This window comes from Porites lutea, chromosome 13 (assembly GCF_958299795.1).
Source record: "Porites lutea chromosome 13, jaPorLute2.1, whole genome shotgun sequence".
Taxonomy (NCBI): Eukaryota; Metazoa; Cnidaria; class Anthozoa; order Scleractinia; family Poritidae; genus Porites; species Porites lutea.
The window spans coordinates 10,150,586-10,172,357 of NC_133213.1; the positions used below are offsets into that span (position 1 = coordinate 10,150,586).

Sequence of the window (21,772 nt, forward strand, 5' to 3'; positions counted from 1 at the left end):
GATGATTGGCCCTAAACAAAAATGTTTTTTGTGTTTTTTTTGCTTTATATGAAACATAAGACCTAAATAAGCACTCCGCATGATTTTAGTCACAAGAAGACAGAAAGCCGCTTTTCTAAGGTGACCACTAAGTCTTTGGCCTCGGAAACAGGCTCTTAGGAGATGAATTAGGCGAGAGCAAAATTGCTGGTGAACTTTGACCCAGGATCTACGCTGCTCTGCCGACCGTGTGACTCTAAATCCGGGAACTTGAATAAGACAAGTGTAAGAAAAAAGTCCATGATACTCTTTGTTGGAATAAGGCAGATACAGAAGATCGCAAAACCATAAAGTCCACAACCGTGAGAGCCGAACTTAGAGAGACAATATTTTAAGGTTATAATCAAACTAACATTAGTAGCAGAGGGGGCACCGGAATAACTTGTTTTTACGGGCCGTTGTGTAAATATGTAAGAAATGTTTTTTTTTGGTTTCTCTTTGACATGTTCAGAACTGCTTGCGTCGAATTTCTTACTTAGATTTCACTTATGGTTTTTTTAATTTACCTTTATTTTTATATACCTCGTTTTTTAAACTGACCTTTATATTTTTAACCCTTGTATTTGTTTTTGGCTTGTTTTGTTTTTAAATTAAATTATGTTTGGTTTTGTTTCTAAATAATCTGTAAGCTGGTCGCCAGTAAAGATTATGGAAAGAACTACGGACATCACATTTAGAGGCTGACCAATTACTTTGCAAACCGGGGTGTGGCGGGGGGCAAGTTGATGTAGTTGGGGCAACTCTGCGGAATGTCTGTTACGCTTATACATGCCTGTAAATGGTTGACTGAATACCAGGATGTCCACCTTGTCTCGTATGCACCTGCTAATTCGCTCCGCTAGGGGGTGGCTCTCGAGAGCATTCTCTCAAGCCCTAATGTTGCGGTGTAAGGCACCAACCTGGAAATGAACAGGATCTTGTATCTTAGGTGTTCAGTTCGGATCCACACCTGACGACAGGCGCTGTTGTTCCTTCCTCTCCAGGAACCCAGTTTGTATCCACCCAAGTTGTTTACGGGCTCGGCTTGATCCCCTTAGCCTGTTTCCGAAACTTTACCCATCGATGTGCTTTTTCCGAAATCCTTGCATTGGATGACAAGCGCTTTCTCTTAAGTGCCATCATATAAATGAAGAGATTTGTAAAATTAATGGGACGTTAACTAATGGTCCGACAAAATGATAAAAGAGACAGGGAAATCTTATGGTACGGGGGTTCCCGACCAGTAGGGAGCACGTCTGAGAGCGGAACATCTGGTGGCTACCGAGAAATGCTGTATACCAACAAGAGTCACTCACCCAGATCAATCCGATGGAGAGCTATTAGAATAAACTAACCCGAAGAAAACACGCAAAAATGAAATGAAACAAGAGACTACAGATAACAATTTCACCAGCCATGAACATTCAATAATGCAAAATAAAGATTACAAGGAACACAATTTTCGTCGGCCATCCAAAAACCACTCCATTCCTTCTCCTCACATCCTCATTTGCTCGTGCAACCCTCTGCTAAACCTTGCTTTCTTCGCTGGACTTCCTGATTGCCGATGATAAGGGCAATAGGTTTGGTAATGCCCCAACTGATTGCAAGCGAAGCATCGAACTGAGGACTGATCAACACGCCCACGGCCCCTGGCACCAAAGAGTCTAGGAATCGCCACTTTCATTGCTTTGTTAACTTTAGCAACGAAATATCCAGAACCATTTCATGATCTTTATCACCAAGGAGCGCCTGAAGATATTGTTGGAGCTGATAGAGAATCTGGCACCCTGATCCTAGCGTGCATAGCCTGTAGAACCGTGTTGAAAAAGCCCTGACCTGAAATGACTCGTCTCTCTAGCTACTATCTTCAGGATGAACAAGTAATCCAAAGCCTTGTCCTTATCGAACATGGGAGTCCTGCTTAAGGTGGCTCGTATTGGTTTTCTCGTGTGGAGAGTCCAACGCGCGCGCCCGTCCCACTCCACTTTGGTGAAAAATAAAATGGCGGCGCTCAGTTATTTTTATGCAAGTTTTCATACTTTTGTCCGAGGTTACTTTTGGCCTCAAAACAAATCGCGTTTATCTAACTCCATGTAAAATCCTGTTTTAACTATATGTTTTCAGGACGACAATAATTTCTCCGCTTGCGTAAGTTTCAAAAGGAATACTTGCATTTGTACGGCGATTGATCGTGACAGGGATCAAAAAAGAAATGACTCTCTAAGTGCTAGCACAACACCAAAAATAATAATTTAGAATACTATTACAATTAACCACACTTTATCTTCTTGGCTACATTTCGTCGTTTGGATCATGTTTACGTCAAAGCTTCTGTGTACCGTCCTTACAAGCCTGATCGACGAAAGAAAATTGAAAACGATTTTCCCGACAGTCTCCTGCAAGCAGTATCGGCAGCTATGCTCAGCGGCATATGAGAACCAGGCTTAATGCCAAAAGTTGTCGTCCAAAAAAAGTAGGGGTCACCGGCTTAGTTTTCTAATTATCAGTGCTGGAAGCTAATATAAAAAGTAGGTCAAAATAATCCTTAAGATAGGGTGCCATGACTAAGCATTAAGCCTTTGGGAGTTCTCTAAACACTCCAGCCTACCCATGACCTCCGCATTGTCTTACCCTTTCTGAATAATGAAGACAAACAGAAACTCGTATTACTGAACAAAACAATCGTATCATAGACACAAATATTCAACTTTCATCCGCTCTTCCACTTTCACCATGAAAATCGACATCATAAAGTAGTCTGAGCTATCTTTGGGACGTTTACGATAAAGATTTTTTTTTGTCTAGTCTTGCAAAGCGGGTGCCATCAAACTGCTGAGAACGCATGCGTGGTAGTTGTGCATTTTGGTGTTCCAAGTCAGGTATTTGTTATCCCGAGCTTTCTTAGTCAAATTGGACATGGTGCCGGTGGCTTTGCCGATTCTTCGGGAGATTTCTGAGTCAAGGCTCAAGTTCTTGGAGATGGTGAAACCGAGGTGAATTCGGCGACTACATCGAAAGTGTGGTCGCCGAGTTTGAAGTTCAGGGGCTTTGCTGACATCCTGGACACTCACACTGGTTTGGTTTTCGTAAGGATGATTGTGAGGCCCAAGTTTTCGCACGCGCTGGCGAGTTTGCTGATGAGCCACTGCATACACTCAATCATTGTTATACATAATTATGCGAATGTTTGGGCAATCAACTAATCGAAGTTACTACCCAGTTTTTGGGTAGTGACGTCCCTGGACGGCATTAACGGCTTGTCGATTCAGGGCGGTTAATCAAATGATCGAGCAGTTTCAAAATTATTCGCATATTTGTTTAAGAAGAACAAAATGTTTATAAGACAGCTAACAAGAGCGCCTCATTACTAATCAAATACTTCCCTCTAGCAATCGGCTAAAACTTTCTCCATGATCTTGCCCAAAAAGACTGAAACTAAATTAAGGTGAAATTGCATTTCAAAAGCGTTGCGTTTTCTATAAATAACGGCAGAACATCATGATTGTCCAGTTTTTACCGTATTGATAACCATAAAAACCTCATCCTAAAATATTTCGATAATGTTCTCATAGATTTCACTTGATAAACTTCACGAACTTCGAGGAGGCTATTGGAGGAAAATGGTCCCGTGAACGATTTTGGAAGAACAGTTACCTGTACCGAGAAATACGGCTGCAAGTAAATTAGGTAATTTCAGTGTGAAATGTTTGAACCCAGAAATCATTTCACAAAGTAGGTTGAGTTTAATCGTCCGGGTGAACATAGTCCTGAATAGGACTGTCGTTGTTGACAGTGACTGACGTTTCGACAACCTGTGCGGTAGTCATCTTCAGAGTCAAAGTGAGTTGTGTCACGTCAGTTGACGGTATTATACTATGGATATTGATCTGATTGGTCAATTATTCGCGATGTTATTCGTCGTCTGTCAGTTAAGCCGTTATGTTATTGGCTATGAACTACTCGTAATCGGTAATTGGTGCGTTTCGATCCGTCTATTGTCACAGTTAACAGTCTTCTATTGTTAGCTAGTTAAATTGTCAGTTCTCCAGTCGATCTCTCGTAGTTAGTTTTGCTTGATCTCGTCAATAAGTCGTTTGTACGATGCTGGTAACTGTTGGCTACGATTCAGAGGCGTTTGTTCTAAGTTAGTAAACCTGCTTTCTAAAGTAAGTCGTTGATAGTAGTCTGTAGAAGACGTTATACATGTCGCAGAGTCCCAGTCAATTTGATGTATGTAGGGTATAGGTATATCGGGTTTGTGTAGTTTTGGTAGTCCACACAGCTTGGGTGGCTGGGGAACACTGCACCTCCGCTCAGTCTGTTGTAGCGTCGAAAGTCGATCTTGTCGGTTTTCTTCAGTGTAAGCAGTTTTTTGTTAAGTTTGCGTTGCAGTGTGGGTGTCAGGTCTCGTTTAAGTACTTCGTACGTCTGTTTGTTGTTGATTAACAAGCAAGTCCATTTTGTTGTTGTAGTCTGTCCTGTCCATAACGACAGTCACCCGTCCTTTGTCTTCGGGCAGTATGACTATGTTCTCGTCTGTCTTCAGTCCTTTAAGAGCAACTGTCTGTAAAAATCGAGCAAAATCGAAATTTCGCGGCCACAGTCAAAAAATCGTTTTCGCTCATATCTTGTCCATAGTAAGGTATTAGCAAGTAACTAAACGTGGTGTAGTTTGTTTTTGAAAAGACCGCTTCGATTGGGAGAAAATCGACAAAATCAGTTTTCGAGGTCGGTGACTTGAAAACCATCAAACATTGAGGCAAAATGAGGCGTTGTCAAAACTTCGCTCGCCAGCCAAAAGGAAGCAAGCGGGGTAAAATATTCACCAATAAATCAAGTTGTAAAGGGTTTTACTGCTAGTTTGGTGGTGATTTCTTATCTTAGCGATAATCTGGAAGATAAACAATTTTATTTTAGTTTGGATACTTTTTCAACTGATCGAAGTTTAGATTTAGGCTGTAACTTGCGTTTTAAATTATAGGCATGTGCTACACCTTGGTTTTACCTGAAACTCAAGCTATAAGCTATTTAAACATTGTGCTAAAACATATGTAAGAGCTGGCTTGGGTAATTTAATTTGAGCTTCAAACGAGCCTTCTGAAGTTGAATAAATTTCGCCTGAAATATGAGACTTTGCAATGATCGCGGGATCGTCGCTTTGTTATTGCTCAACAAGTCACGAAAGCTTTACGCCTCCACTAGAAAGTTAACTCACAATTCCACTTACATTTAAGAAATCTGTACTGAACATTTTTTTACCTCGATGCTTTTCCCGTTCTGGTTAACTGGCATCTTGTTTTCTGCTGATTGTCAGTCCCCAAGTCGAGAATCGTGTTGCTAGAAAGTAACCCCAGACAGAACTATTATATTCACAGTATTGCAGTCCGGCTTTCTTTTCAGTCGATCGAAATTTCACATCCATTGCCATTGAAATATTTTAGGTCTCACAAAAACTGCAATTTTGATAGCGAACTTTCGGGCTGCCGATATACCTTTGGTCTTAAAACGTGATCAGAGGAGTTGTGTGACAGCGGCACCTGAAGGATAAACACAGGCTTCCCAAACTAATTAACGAGGAGATAAACAGATAAGGGATCCAGTGGTTATAACGTTGCGTCACATCGAAAAATAATTCAATCTAGGTGATAGGATTAATATACTGTTAAGGAACAAAAGATACAAAATTGTATATAAATTTATTAAATGTTTGTAATATATTTTTTTTTTCATTACAACTGAAATGTTTCGAAAAGTCATCCGCTAGCTGTTTACTGTACTTAATTTAATTTTACGACGCCATCAGTTTTTGACACCTGTTTAAATATAAAAGTTAAGAGAATTTAAAACCAGTTAGTTGCAATCCGTCGAAAAACTATCATGGAAAGTGGTTGTTCGTTTGTATCGATTGTGGGAGGCCACTGTGGTCATGATAGGAGAGACAGAAACAAAGCAACGGGATGCATTCCTCTACTTGGTTGTCAGCGAGATATTAACGGGCATAGAGAAATGTTTGCGTTTCATGGCATAGTTGATGAAATTGATCTTATTCTGGCGAGGGCATCCATCTTTTCCTCTCCACGAAATATTGACCAAATGACCATATGTCCAGCTCATCGGGCATCGCTGGGTATTGGATGGACACGCCGAGTTCCGGACAAATGCAGAATACCATCAATATTATCAGGTCATAGTAAGGACGTGAGCAAAAAGCCAAAAGCGGATAGAGGTCTAAGCAAAGCAGGTTCACAAACAGTGCTGCAACAGAGTGGGATATTTCTTCCTGTTGGGTCAGGTTTGTATCCCTTTTGTAACTCTAAAAAATAAAAGAACTAACGCTGATGTACTTCTTCAAAAAAAAGTTACTTAAAAATCATCTTTACAAAGGAAAATAATTTAGCTGAAATTAATCAAATTGATTTCATTTTATCTGAGAATTCATTTTCGCTGATTTTTTTTAAAAAAGGTGTTAATACTCCTGTTCGGTTTTAAACTTCGGGCAATGTCAAAAAAATAATGTTCAAGAGATCGTTTTTTTTTTTTTTACTTGAATGTGCAATCCTAATTAAAATAGTGTGCTTACTGATATTTGTAATCTCTTAGGGGTATGCCCTAACTGCAGAAAAATGTTGGCTGGGAACTGGAAACCTGACACAGAAAAAACTGCAGAAGTTGCGTTTGACGATTGCGAAGTAACATTTCAAATGGCGGAGATGTCTTTGGTAGGATAATCTTTCTTGACCTACAAATTAATGTCACACAGACGGAACAATGTAGATACGTGAGAGACGTCGAAAGTTGTGTTGAAGTCAGGAAAAAAAGGGAAGCGAGGATTGTTAAGTATCTCTCTTCCCTTCCACCCCTTTATGCATTTGGCACACAGGCTAACTGGTAACTGTCTCCAAGTCACTTTTTCCTAGGAAAGGGGTTGAGCAGCCTCGTTCCCAATCCCTCTCAAAGATGGACCATGATGGGAACAAGGTTCTTTTTTGCATTTACAGAATACGTGGAAACTATTGTCAATTCCGCAAGCAAATAGTAGCACTTTCAACCTCTTCCTCATCCTGCCAGCAGAGCTTTTCTCTCGCTTGCTCGATTTTGGAGTACTCAAGAAAGACTCTGCAAGAATCGAGTAAGATCTTTTGTTGAGCATGCGCGGAATGTTGCCAGGATTTAGTTTCGAATCCAAGTCTAAAAGCTGTGCGCTTGCTACAGCGGGCTTAGTTATGACGATCGGCTTATCAAAAAACAGGTGCTCTCACTCGAAAAAAAAAACGTTTTACAAGAGAAAACAAGATTGATTAGTTCAGAAGTTTGGGCTTTGGTGACTTCAAAGGTTTGACGGGATTTAGGCAGACCTTCCTTGTCTCCTTCTCGATCAAGAAGGCAAAAGGAGGCTCTGTTCGCAGGGTGCCCCTACCTCCCCCGCTCCTTTTATAATTTCAACACAAGCTAAGCTGTATTATAGTCAAAACAACTCTAACTCTCAAAGACTTATCACTTTATGATACCTCCAATTTTACATACCAAATACGTATATAAAGTATATGATATGCAGAGCGAATTGTATCTTCCATTAATATGAAAAGAGGATTGAATTAATTCATTCTGCTTTTTTGTTTGATTGATCACTTGATTCATATTATTATCTGTACTTAATCTACAAGACTAACATGTCTTTTTATAACGTGGGTCAACAGTCTAATCAATCAATCCATCAATTCGTCCGCAGGATCAAACAAGTGACACAGTAGGTCAAGTGGCAGAAAGCACACCACCGTCCTTCCCCTACCTTGAACTACAGACCCCAGCAACAAGTATCTACTCGCCGAACGAGGCAAATGAACATGTCGAACGGGAGTGTAAACCACTTGAAATGCTAAACACCTTTCTAGAAACCCGAGACATAAGTCCGGTGAGATTTCCTTTGACGACGCAATGGGAGGAGGCTAGTGAACGAACGAGGCGTCGTCACTTACGCAAAGCAAATCAAGCAGTTGATGCTGTACTAGAAGAAGTAGCACCAAATCAGAGTGGACAGCTTTGGAAATCACTTGTTGCATCCAAATCTTCCGATGAAAACCCTAGTGGTAACCAGCGTGAGCCTGTAGATGAAGTGCTTATGGAGGCGTTGGTTGAGTGCTACAGGAATGCGAGTAACTGGCAAACCAGGAGACAAATATTGTCTATAATGGTAGACAAGGTTTCATTCAAGACACTTAAGAAATGGATTCCCAATCTGACGAGGTATCAATTCAGTGAAGCAAGGAAGCATATCCTGGTCGAGGGTAGAGGTGTAGCACTATCACTTCAGTCATCCAAGACACGAAAGTAGCTTTACAACACTGAGCCGAAGTACACTCTTGAGAATTCTCAATGTCTGTTCTGCCTCTGTGAGAAAGTCTCTACAGGGTCTAGATTATATAAGTTGTGCTGGCAGTCAAGCCTTCGACGATCTCCATGACGTAGTAAATAGATTGGGCGATTCATTTATGGGAATGACTTGGGCAAGGAAACAAAAGGAGCAACTTAAGTCCGCAAAGCGTTATCTAAAGGGCGACTTTAAGGTAAACTTCAAAATGACTTTAGTCTGTGTATATAAGAAAAATCGCAATAACACTAGACTTCACAATTAACAAGCTGAAGCTAGCGATTGTGCCAGTCAAAGATACCAAAAATGTCTTTGAGTCACTTACCCAAGATTCTCTGGGGAACAAGCAGGAGAGGATTTTGGTGATGATTCAAGCAGCAATGTTTTTATGTGCTTAATTGGTGCTAGTTGAAAAAGCTCGCGCGTGCAGACTTTCACTTTAGCTTAATGCGATTTGTCGTTCCTACGCAGTTTCAATTTAGGAGAAATGTAAAAATAGCCTAGTGAAATAAAACTGTGCGCAGAACCAGTTGAGGTGATCGTTTGGTTAAAAAAAAGTCGAGTTGCATTTTTGCTTAATGCTAATACTTCAATTGCGCAGAACCGGTTAAGGTGATTCCCTAGTATTAAAAAAAGAACTGAACATAACATGCATGGATTTTCCATAAAACTTAGATCACTGTTGTAATAAGGTAAGAATACGTCTTAAAAAGTGGAAGTTACCGTGCTCATTTTAACTGTAACATGCTGACGAATATGAATATATAGGCAAATGAACTGTGCGCATAACAAAAGTCAACAAGTAAGCAGGCTTCTTTTCAATAAAGCTTGCGATAGTGCACAGAATTTTACTTTGTTCAACCTACGGCTAACGAAAAATGTCGTTGGAAAGACCGGTAAGGGGCACTTTGTTCGTTTTTGAGGTAGAGCTGCAAAGGGCTCATCACCTGAATTCCTTCCGTCTTTAAGCGAGGACTGGGGCGAGCTTCAAAATGGCAAGAACGTGGAAGGTGGATGAAAACCTTGGAAAAAACTTTAATGGATTTCTTTTCTCTTTGATCGAATTCATTTTATTGCCACTGTAAGCTCTCTTTCACAGCGGGTGTCTTGTTATGCCAAGTGAAAGATGTCCAGTGCAAAACCAGCGAGTCACCTTAACCGTAACATTTGATCTAGGGTAAGTAATTTTGTTTATTAATGTCTTTACAGGTGCATGTTTCTAAGCAATCCAACATTCCAGATCATTGCAGAGCTTATGCACTAAGCGACCCTAGGGACAAGGATTATCAGATCATTTGCCCACACGATCATCTAGAAACCTGTGATCGCTGTTACCTAGTTTCTTCAGTTCTTGCTGAAATACATGACGCAATCGAAAAGATGTCTGATAACAACGTCTCTAGTGACGTGGTAGAAGAGGTGAACTTCATTCAAGGGCAAGCTAAGCAAAACATCTGGGCTTGGAAAGCTCACCTGCTCCGCTGTGTGAATCAGGATGAAGCCCGAATAGAGGTGATTGATGCTCTCGATGAAAATTCCGTACTCCTGGTTCAGGACTGGGCCATGAAGTTCTTGCCAAGAAAGTTTAGAGAAAGCCAAAGTGATTGGTTTGCAAAGCGGGGTATGCCTTGGCACATTACTGTAGCTACTCGACGAGCGGAAAACCACGAATTGGAGATGATGACATTTGTGCATGTTTACCAAACCTGCAACCAAGACAGCTGTGTGGTGCTTTCCATTATGAAGGATGTTATTGGAAAGCTAAAGTCACAGCTGCCTCATCTGAAAACTGTCTTCTACAGACAGGACAATGCCGGCTGTTACCACTGCGGGGCTACGATAGTGGGGGCCAGCTTTAAAGGCTGTGCTAGTGGAGTGACTGTGAAACGCTTGGACTTTTCAGACGCACAGGGTGGTAAAGGCCCATGTGATAGAAAGGCGGCTTCAATTAAGTCACACATGAAAATCCACCTTAATCAAGGATCTAACATCGAGACTGCCAAGGAAATGGTAGACGCTATCCAGTCATCGGGAGGTGTTCCTGGAGTTGACGTTTCATTATGCATCTCAGCGCAAGACCCAGCACCGTCCTTGAATGTAAAGATTGCAGGAGTGGGTTTGATTTCCAATATTGTATACAACAACGGAAGCCTGACCGTCTGGAGAGCGTATGGAATAGGGCCTGGTAAGTGCATACGTCTCGAGGACCTCGGTATTCCACAGTTGGTGCAGATTCCAGATCTCGTGAAATGTGATGAGGATACAGCCACAACAATTCCGAATGCACACTTTATCAAAGTTAAATCCAGGCGTCAACCTTGCTCAGATAATTCCCAGCAATGCTCAGATACCGAAGAAGAGACTGTGACTGAGACCTCACCCGCTGTTCATACATTTTCCTGTCCCGAGGAAGGATGCATGAAAGTTTATCAAAGATTTTCTTCTTTACAGCACCATCTGGACCTCGGAAAACACGAACGTGCTTTGGAGCATGAGACACTCCTTGACAGAGCAGCGCTTGGTTACGCAGAGAGGCTACGAGGTCAGTCTGGTAGTGTACCACAGATTGAGCAAGTGAGAAGGCAGCTAAACCTCTCGAATCAGCCTTTTTTACCTATGGGTTGGGCCCTTAAGTCTAGTCACGTAAAGCGGACAGGATTCATAGAGAAGCAGAGAGACTACTTATCCAGTAAATTTCGTATTGGCGAGTCAACCGGCCAGAAAGCAGATGCAGCCTCGGTATCCAAGTCAATGATGACTGCTAGAGACAGTAATGGAAACCGCCTTTTTAGCAGTTCTGAATTTCTGACGAGTCAGCAAGTTTCAAGTTTCTTTTCAAGACTGTCCTCAAAGCGCAAACTTGAAGATGACGAAATGACGGAAAGCGACTTTGAAGAAAACCAGAACGTTGAAAATGAGAAAGCCTTTGACGAGTTGAGAAGTGAAGTTCTTCAAGAGGTTGCCCTTACTCATCCAATATGCTATGACAGGTATAACATCTGCGAACTAATTGCAAATTCAAAGCTATCAATCTTTGCAATTCAAATGCTTAAGGATATCTGTGAACACTTTGATATACCAACAACGGACATCAAAGTAAAGAGAAAAGCCCCTTACATTGACAAGCTGATCGCCTTTGGAAAAAACTGCACTTGTCAGAAATAATTAAGATCGGTTTTGGTTAAAAAGGCATTGTAACAGCATTTGCGGGGGAAACCCGGAAGGCTTGCATGTGAAGAAAGAAGCACGAACTTGACCTGGCATAGTGGCCATACATTCAGCGAGCAATGACCCAGTTGTGAGCAGTGAAAACCCGATTCACTCAAAGTGTTTTTGTTGTGGACAGTTTATTTCTGTCTTTAATTGAACTGTGATATCGAAGACTTTGCAACCTAGAGCACTGAACTTAAAATAGCAAGATCTTTGACGATTGACAAACCGTCTTATTTTAAGAAATATTACAAGTTTTGGCTTCGTTTTCGCGCATCGGTTTCCCTACCCCCTCCAGGTGCGAATGATTTTGATCTGTCACGTAACACAAAAAGGTGTGAAGCATGAAGAGCACACCTGCCTGGCAGTTATTAAGAGAGGTCTATCAAGATTTCAGCTGTTTTAAGGTCTAGGATTTTTCAAATGCAAGGAGTATTAAGGTAGGATAAAGAAAGATATGCTAAGTTCAGTCGGAGGTTTTGAAATAATTCTCTTGTTTTCCCGAGTTGCGATCGTGGGTTGCCAGCCGATCCGGCACAGAGTGATCAGTTGAGAATAACACCAAATGAGGTATAAAAAGTGGCTTAAAGTTACTCAGAAAAGAAGGACACATTGGGGTAATAAATATTCTAATACAACGCTTTGAACAAGTGCAATTGCGAGTAAAGGTTCTGTCCAAGGGCGTCAAGCTTTTGTGACTTGTCGAGCAACAACAAACCGACGATCATGAAAAAGTCTCATATTTCAGGCGAAATTTATTCAACTTCAGAAAGTTCGTTTGAAGCTCAAATTAAATTACCCAAGCCAGTTCTTACATATGTTTCAGCACAATGTTTAAATAGCTTATAGCTTGAGTTTCAGGTAAAACCAAGGTGTAGCACATGCCTAAAATTTAAAACGCAACTTTCAGCCTAAATTTAAAATACGGTCAGTTGAAAAAGAACCCAAACTAAATTAAAATTGTTTATTTTCCAGATTATCGCTAAGATAAGAAATCACCACCAAACTAGCAGTAAAACCCTTAACAAATTGATTGATCGGTGAATATTTTACCCCAGTTGCTTCCTTTTGGCGTGCGAGCGAAGTTTTGAGAACGCCTCATTTTGCCTCAAAATTTGGTTGTTTTCCAGTCGCCGACCTCGAAAACTGATTTTGTCGATTTTCTCCTAATCGAAGCGGTCTTTTCAAAAACAAACTACACCACATTTAGTTACTTGCTAATACCTTACTATGGACAAGATATGAGCGAATTTTAATTTTTGACCGTGGCCGCCGTTTGCTCGATTTTTACAGACATCTGCTCTTAGGTGCTTTCAGTTCGTCAGGAGTCAGGTTACTGCTAGGTAATGAGGCTGATTGACTGACTACTATGAACCTACTTTTGAAAATAGGTGATGGCGTCATTTCTTTGCTATGACAACTCCAATGCAATTGCAACCTTGATCATAATATAACAAACTTTCGTCTTTATCTAATACAGCTGTGGTAGTATTTTTTCCAAATCTTTGTTAGTGGCGACGTAGTTTATACCCAAACGTGGTAGGTATTGACCTTGAAAAACCCCTTGAAAAAACCCGCAGAGCCACCTTAAGACTTGCTTGAATACACGTTTCGTCCCCAGGGTTTTCAGTTTTGAAACGCCGAAGGAAAACTGGAAACAAGAGGCTCTTGCATGACTTGAATTGCTTGGTAACCGGGCCGCTTTACGATTTTCGACTTGATTGTTGCAGTTCTTAGAAACGATTTGATTGTCTTCTTTCTTCTCTGTATAATGCAGATATCTGTGAAGAAATTGAATGGCCAAGAAATTAGACTAGAGGTAAGGAATTTATGAATTAGATAATGAGGAGGCGAATGAGTGCATCCCTTCCGATTCTGGCGATTCATGCGTTCCGATCGAAACCAAAACCGGCTTTGGAAGTTCTTTCACTACCCCGTTGTTTGTTTGTCTTTTTTTTTCTTTTCAAGATATTTTCAATATATTTCAATATATTTCCTGGTTTTGTAAGAACTTCCTGGCGATTAACCATAGTAAATCTCAATCCATCGTCTTCAATAGAGCAACTGTACCAACGCCCTCTGTTATTGACAGCAATGAACTGGATTACGTTCCACAGATCAAGCTCCTTGGTGTAATTATCGACAATTCACTCTCTTTTAAAGCACATATTAAAGAAATTTGCCGGAAAGTGAACACAAAAGTTTCAATTCTTCGTCGCAAATTCGTAAAATTATACCCTCAGATACTATGATTAAACTGTACAAATCATTTATTCTGCCTCACTTTGAATACACATCACCATTGTTCATAGATCTAAGTAAAGGTTTGTCTGCAAAACTGGAGTCAACCAACGCATTTGCTCTTAGGACTCTTCTTAACTACTCTAAATCGACTGCTTATGAAGAGCTACTTAAAACTGTACATATCAAAAGCTTGGAACATCGACGCATAGAACAAGCACTGATACTCGTATACAACAGCATTTATATCCAGGCACCGAACTACATTCGGGAAATGTTTTTACTGCGAAGCGACCTCATCTTATATGCAACATTCTTTCATGTACCAGGCTGGCAAACAATGGAACAATCTACCAGACAAAATAAGGATGTCGGAGTCCCTCTCTATTTTTAGGAAAAACTTACAAAACATACAGTTGTCTTCATCGTATGACTGCAACTGTGTATTTTGTAAATAGACAATCTGATTACCAATATTTTCTCTTTTTAAATTATTATTATTTTTTAGTTGATTTAATTTCTCTATTTCTTATTTTTATTTATCACTTGTACATGTACATTATGTAAATTATCACGTTGTAATTTTTATGGCACATTTGCATTTAAACGAGCTATCGCTCATATGCGATATGTGGTTAAATAAAATTACTTACTCACTTACTTACACAGGTTTCTGAAAATGATCCGATCTCATTGGTTAAAAATCTTGTGTCTGAGAAACTTGGAATCCCTGCTGTTCAGCAGAGGTTAGTTTTCAAGGGAAAAACCTTAGCAGGTAATTATAGACTACATTATGACTATTTCACATTGGTTCAAAGGCATCCCATATACTTAATGTAACTAGTCAAACCTAATCGAGCGTTAGGCCCGGTTCAGACGCCGAACATTTCATGAACCAAACTTAATTCATGGGCCTTCAGGGCAGGCTCTCCCTCTCCCCTCGCGTGTCTCCCTCTCGCGCGCCCCTTCTTTCTTACGCCCACTACTTCCAAGCGCCTTTTACGCAGGCTAAATTCCAGCCGAACTAAACTGCCTTCAAAATACGGTATAATAATTTTTGCATTAGGTTTGGCGCACAACGTGTTCAGCATCTGAATCAAGGTGTTCCAAAGTTGCTCCAAATTGAAATTATAGAAATTCCCGGCTGGGCTAGGCGGGATGAATGGCTGAGCCATTCCAAATTGAAATAGGCATTCCTTCCTCATTGATTCAGACATCAAACTTTTCATGTAATTCATTCAATGTATTAGGTTCGACTCATGAAAAGTTCGGTGTCTGAACTGGGCCTTATTAATCAAACTTAATTGAACCTAACCATTTGATTGAGTTCGGTAATCGAACACAGCCATAGTGTGAAAACAAAACAAAACAAAAATTAGCAAATAATCGAACCCAGTCAAATTTTGATTGAGTTTGAGTTATAAAAATAAATAGATGGTCAAAGGTTGCATATATTCGATTAAGAATGGGGCATTATACAGGTGACCAGCCATTTTGTTAACAAGTCAGTTTGGTATAAATGTCCTGTTGCTTTTCGCCTAAAGTCATTTTGCTAACATGTTTGGGCTAACAAAACTTAACTTGCTCAAATTGTTTAGAGATCGTAGCAGATCACTTGAAATCCAGAGAGTATCAACGGAAATATTTCACTACAAGGATAAAGTTCAAAGCAAAAAAGAAAAAGTGCCAAAGTCTGGCAGTGAATCTTCATTAACTCAGACTTTTGAGTTTACTTGCTGCTTTGCTGATAAATTGACTCTTCAAAGTATTCTAGTCTATTTTGAGTGATGGTTTAGAATATTTGATTATTTTCTATTGAGATTGAGTTCAGAATCAAATGTAATTGAACTCTGACACACATTTTTGGTTTGGTTATATTCCGTTACCAAACTTATCAAACTGTATCGTTCGATTAAGTTTGATTGAGTTTGATAAAGTTTGATTATCAAACTGAAACAGTTTGAGTAGTGACGTCAGGCATATGTGATAGCGCTTGGTAATACGGCTAGGATAAATTGCATAATGCAAAAATCGCCTCATCATGCTGTCTATTGAAGAAAAAAAATTACATATTTTACTTGGACTTATTTAAATTTGTGCCCAGGTTGTATTTGTTATAATGAATATTATAAAGGCACGATCGCAAGACCAGCCCAGGTCACTAAAAAAATACACAAGAAACACAAATATAGCACAAAAAAGTTTACTTTTAATTATTTCTTTTCTCAAAAATTAGTTAATAATTCTTTGGAATTGTTTCATTTGCCCTTAACTCTATAAAATCTTATGTTATTCAGGATTAGATTGCCTGGCTACAAGAGCTTGCCCAGCTACAAATAAGTACTGGGAATGCAATAATAATAGAACTGTTTGTTAGTGTTGGGGAGTCAACTCTTCATGCATGCCTTCACGTTCCCGAAAATAAGATTATGGTCCATCCTTAAGTTGGATTCCCAAAAAAACTTCGCTTGCTTGTTGAGCAAGCTAAGATAAGAACAGAAATTACCAGTCGAATCGCAAAATCCACTAGCCCTGGGCTATCGGACACAACTTTCTTTGCATGCTGCCATTCTGCTAGGGTGAAATACGGTGCTAAAACAAACTATAGAGTCAACATACGTTGTCCTTGTCAAAGCTAGATTGTTTGTCCTCTAGAAAAAGCCAAAGTATGGGCGCTTTATATTGCATGGTGAGAAATACAGAATATTTCACAATTCCCAGAACTTGCCATCATTTTTAGCAGTTCCTTTTGAGAAGAATAATAATTGTAGGTTTTCTGTACAGTCTGTCTATGTCAAAAATGCTGATCACAGAAACAAATGTCTATGTATTTTAAGAATCCTCAGGAAGGAGGTTTATAACCAACTAGAGATGGACAAACTATTCATCTCCCTGGTCAGGGACTGCACAGGTGGTGGGGCAGGGGAGTTTTAGCCCCTCCCCCCGACTTTTTCAAATGGTAAAATGATTTTTTTTTACTTTGGTTACCCAGATCTGTCACTTACCACACAAATAAGGTTTAGTAATCTGACAATACTGGACACCTACAAATAGAGAACAGACAAACTTTGTCTTGTAGCTGTTGCCAATGAGTTTGTAGCTCTTAATGACAATCAAAAAGCAACTTTGGTACCTTCAAAGAATCTGAGTTAAAAATTTCCGAGCTTGTTGTGTGTGTTGGGTTTAGCTTCAAAGTCTATTCATAAAATTTTGGTCTAACGTGGGGGGCAGGGGCCCATTTCTCGAAAGTCCCGATAATTAACGGGCCGGGTAAGCCGTCTCCGTTTACATTAAAGATCGAGGTTTGAATAGTTTTGCATCTAACATGATAAAACTGTCAGTTAATGAAACAAAATGGAGAAGTTTTCTAGCCAGGACCCGCGCTCTTATTCTTTATATTTCGGTTTGAATATTTGATTTTGGGCCCGTAAAGTTATCAGGATTTTCGAGAAACAGGCCCCAGGTTGTAACTTAGTGTTTTAAGTGCCGATGAAATAATTACAAATTATTACTTTTGGCAGTTTTAGATGAATTTATAGCCATTTCAGAAGACTTAAATTTGAAATTTTCCAGGCCCCCCCTAGTTTGCTCACACTTGCGTGTTTGCATTGCGTGTTAGCCCACCCCCCCCCCCCCCCCCTCCCCCACTTGAAAATTCGCTCCGTGTGCCCTGCTGGTGATGCTTAAGCTAGTGTATGGTGTATCAGTTTATGGAGCATGGCCACCAGAACTTACCTCAAGTCAGTGTTTTTTAGATCATTGCCACAAAATTAAAGTGGGTACACCTCCTTTCCAGTTTCCATTTTCCCCACTACATGGGGTTGGTAACTTACAAATTTCACCATCACTTAGAGAGCTTGGGGCAGGCTACCTGAAATATAGCCTTTAGACTTGGGTCTTCAGCAGCTGCTCTCTGATGAATTCACGGCTTTCTTAAATTGCTAAATAAATCACTGTTGACTTAAAGGCTAAAAAAATTAATTTTATTATTATATTTTTTTTATTCTTAGACTCGTCACATTTACGTGAATATCAGATTGTGGATGGCAGCAAAATTCATCTTTCTATTAAAAAGCTTGGGGATGGAGCTAGCAGTGATACCGATAATGACTTCTTTGGGCTACTGAGAAATTTCCTTAGAAGTCATTTTAGCGCACAGGATACTGAACGAGTCATTTCTAAATTCAAGGAGGTTTGTGGCATGTTTCTCATTATTCTTGGAGTGCTTGCAAGTGTAGTCATTTCTCAACTTACAGCCCAAATACATGTACCTTAGTTTTTATTGTATTATAACTCTCATTATATTAATGGACTTCCAGTTCCATTTTTTATCAGTTTAGATGCAAATAATTTAACTTTATTCTTCTATATGGTATTGACTTATCTGAATATTTTGAGTGTTGGAATTGGTTAAATCTGTATTGATATTTGCACATTTGACCCCCCGAAAAATGTAAAATAATGTCTCAAAGACACTTCCCTTTTAATCCACCTCATAAGAATAATGTACTCTTTTTACAATCACAAGTCATTGTAACACTCTGTCCAAATTGACATACATGTAACTGGAACTGGAAGTGACTTAAATTAATTTTAACCTGGTGAATGCCATAGTTAACCGGCCATTTAACAAACCAACTGCTGTTTTCCTTGGTCTGTACTCTTCTTAATTTATGTGGACTATTAAAAGATGACAAAATGTTCAAAACTCAAGTGTCAGATGGAACCACCAGCTGCAAGCAAGTGGTTTCATTGTAATGTTTTGAACATTTTGACATAGTTTCTTTGGAGAGAACAGACCAGTATAGAAGACTGTTGTCTATTTGTTTGTTTGTTTGTTTGTTTGTTTTATGATAACACTGACAGTTTTATTGACATCCATTTCTGGTGAAAAAATCCATTTCCAGGGGAAACGAAGTTGTGCCATCATCACATCTTTGCTGTATAAACCATAGCTCTCATACAATCAGCATGTGAGAGATCTCAGTTATTCTGACTAAAAAGGCTCTAAAACGTGCGTAACAATTGAGCCTCCCATATGACAACTTTAACGCATTTTGGCTATTCCATTTTTCTCTGTCAAAATACAAGCCTATTTCACTGCAAAAAAAGACAAAACCCCCCCAAAAAACCAACAGAAAGTGATTTTAGTTATACCCTAGCCTATCCAACATTAAAATATGAAACAAGTTGAATTTTCCACCCGTGCTGCAATATGTTTGATTTTTATGGACAGGTGCTCTTTAAACCAGAAAACACCCTGGGTCATTATTTATGTGGGATTAATGTACATGTAGCATGAGTTTTTTGAAAGCACAACTATGATATTGTTTAAAACTTTAATTTAGTGAGCTTGTCAAATGCCATCCTGATTAATTTGATGGCCTTCTTTACATTGCAAACAGGACTTCAAGTCTTGGATATGGTCCCTCAGCCTGGATGATGTGGAAAGATTAGCATCAATACACATAAAGGAGTCTTCTGAAGTTAGCCAGTAGTCATGTTCTTTCTGTGATCAGTTCCAGCTGCATAAACAGTGCCTCTCTGGAGGCGAGGCGAGATATGCAAGAATTTGGTACATTGGAGTCCATTCTGATGTCATGTCTATTATTTATGAGAACCAGATTTTCTGACCACAGATTGGAGCATTTAGCACTCCTTGATAAGTAATATTAAATATATTTTTTGTAAACGACTTTGAAGAGACACCAGGAGATTCTATTAGTTGTCTTTTTAAACTGCAATAATTGTAAAGCAAGGCTCCTGTGTCAGCTCCTTAGATAAAAAAGGCTCTATGTAAAAAGATCCCATCCAAAGAGGAAATGGGAGGCATTATTGAGAATAAAATTATATTATTTATTCGAAATTACATGCCATAAGTCTAAGGGCGGTGGGGGGTGGGGGTATGATGGTTAGTGATGTTCTTTGAAGAGCAAAACCACAATAGGTCATAGGTTGATGGTTGACAGTCTTCATCTCCCCTTTGATGTCCTTGTAGCTTAAATTCAGGTGGAAAATAAAGTGACACAGAGGTTTGACAAAATTCATATCAGAATACGTATGTGAGCAAATTACTGTTATCAAAATAATCTATTATTAAAGGTCTTGTCAACCTCTTGTCTTTCATGACTAAAAGTACCATTAATTAAGAAATGGAGCTTGCTTCGGGATTATGATAATTTCCTTAAGGTGACATTTTAAAAATTTTAAAAACCAGAAATGTGATAATTTTATGATATTTTTTCTTTCAAAAAATTGCATCAGCACCATGAAAAAATCAAAATATTTTAAAATTCTCATTCTTTCATTTCCTTTTAAGACTTTATTTTTCACTGTTTCAGTCTAACCAATTTCACTTGAATTGAAAATGTCAAACTAACTCCGATCGTATTGCACCTCACATGTCAGTCATTTTTTTTAACACCACCTCCTCCCCCTTCCCTTCCCTCCATGTGCATCTGCTGTCAACCTCTAATTTCATTTTTTTTCCTGGCTAGAAGCTCTGGTGTTTCAGGAATAGGGCCCATTGTTTCTGTTGTTTATTTATTTTTTTCTTATCCATTCCTGTTTTCTGTTCCAAGAGCTTCTCAGTCGCCCATGAGCATAGAGAGGAGAACTCGTTACGTCACGTTGTCATGGTAGCAAAATTTATTGGATGTCAACAAACCGTGGTCCTGCTAGCCTCCCCTCAGACGTCCTTTGGGGTTCGTTTGTCGCGCATTCATTTCTCGAAATGAATGCGTGACAAACGAACCCCAAAGGAAGTCCGCGTGGAGGCTATGGTCCCGCAAAAAAAAAAAATAATAATAGTAATAAAATAATGATAATTAACCCATAAAATTGACATGCATGACTTTCCTGTGCGTGATTGCACTCAGGAATAAAACGAAAGCGCTTCCTTTTCTTACATCGTAGGACAGGGGTTCGTCTTTTACTCGGCCGTGGCATAGTGATACCCATACTTAAATTTTCCAAATTGACCCTTGCGTAGTTTAGAACAAGCAAACCGCTTTGTAATCTTCACAGTGTCTAGTGTGTCCGTGATCGATTAGTCACAGGATGTCAATAGGTAGTTGTGCTTCATGGTGCTTTAACCTCGTCCCCAGCGCTTTTTTTCTGAAAAAAATGGGAAAAGCCCGAGGGACGAGGTTGATGGAGCGTTCCATTGAGTCGTCAGAGGGCAGAAAGCCGCCGATGTCGCGAGTAATATCAAATACATCGGTAAGAGTTTGTGTACCCCTCCTAACAGTGTTTTTCAGCACCAAAACGTGGGGAACTTTGCACCCTAACTTCTGTTTAGGGGGGCTACGGATCCCCCTACTCCCCTGCCCCGCCCCCAAGATACACCAAGAGTTCTTGTGTTCCTGTTAGGTCCCCACCCACTGTGTTCCACACAGGTCCCGCGCATGTAGGATGTAGACTGTTCATAATGTAAGATCGAGCGCCTTGCGTTACACTATAAACCCAACGCCCGCCCCGTCGGTGATATGAAACCAAGATGGCTGCCCGCGCCCGTACCGGTAAGCGCTGGATGCTGACGATATAGGGGACTGTCAACAGTCTACCGCGTATGCTACATCAGTAGGTCTAAGAACTCTAAAGGAGCAAAGTCACGATTGTTTGGTTACCGGTATGTTTAAAACCCTAAAAGCACATTGGAATCACAGAAAACCCAGACCTCAATTTTAAATTATGTGTTTGGCTTTCGACGACTTGGAAGGAAAATGGCGATATTTGGGCCAACCTTTAGACCGGGAGCGGTCGTCCTTTTTTGGTCTTCAGGCCCACGCGCCGGAAAACGGTAAAATCTCAGTGCAGATTAGGGCCTCGCCGCTTGCCCCCGCGCGGGCTCTTGAACTGGCAACGCATCAAAGAAAAATAAAATAAAACATTAACTACATTAACAAGTATTCTATCACCATCAATCAGAGG

At 39.9% G+C, this 21,772-nt stretch overlaps 2 protein-coding genes across 2 annotated transcripts; both read left to right on the forward strand.

Moving 5' to 3' along the window:
• Positions 1 to 9,937: 9,937 nt before the first annotated feature.
• On the forward strand, positions 9,938 to 11,554 carry LOC140922343 (uncharacterized). Its single transcript, XM_073372334.1, has one exon. It carries the CDS (start codon positions 9,953 to 9,955, stop codon positions 11,552 to 11,554), a length of 1,602 nt encoding a protein of 533 aa, XP_073228435.1. The 5' UTR covers positions 9,938 to 9,952.
• Positions 11,555 to 13,302: 1,748 nt separating this feature from the next.
• LOC140922835 (uncharacterized) lies at positions 13,303 to 19,706 on the forward strand. The gene is made up of 4 exons (XM_073372862.1): positions 13,303 to 13,418; positions 14,510 to 14,615; positions 17,851 to 18,032; positions 19,246 to 19,706. Exons 1-4 carry the CDS (start codon positions 13,371 to 13,373, stop codon positions 19,336 to 19,338), a joined length of 429 nt encoding a protein of 142 aa, XP_073228963.1. The 5' UTR covers positions 13,303 to 13,370; the 3' UTR covers positions 19,339 to 19,706.
• The last annotated feature ends 2,066 nt before the right edge of the window (positions 19,707 to 21,772 follow it).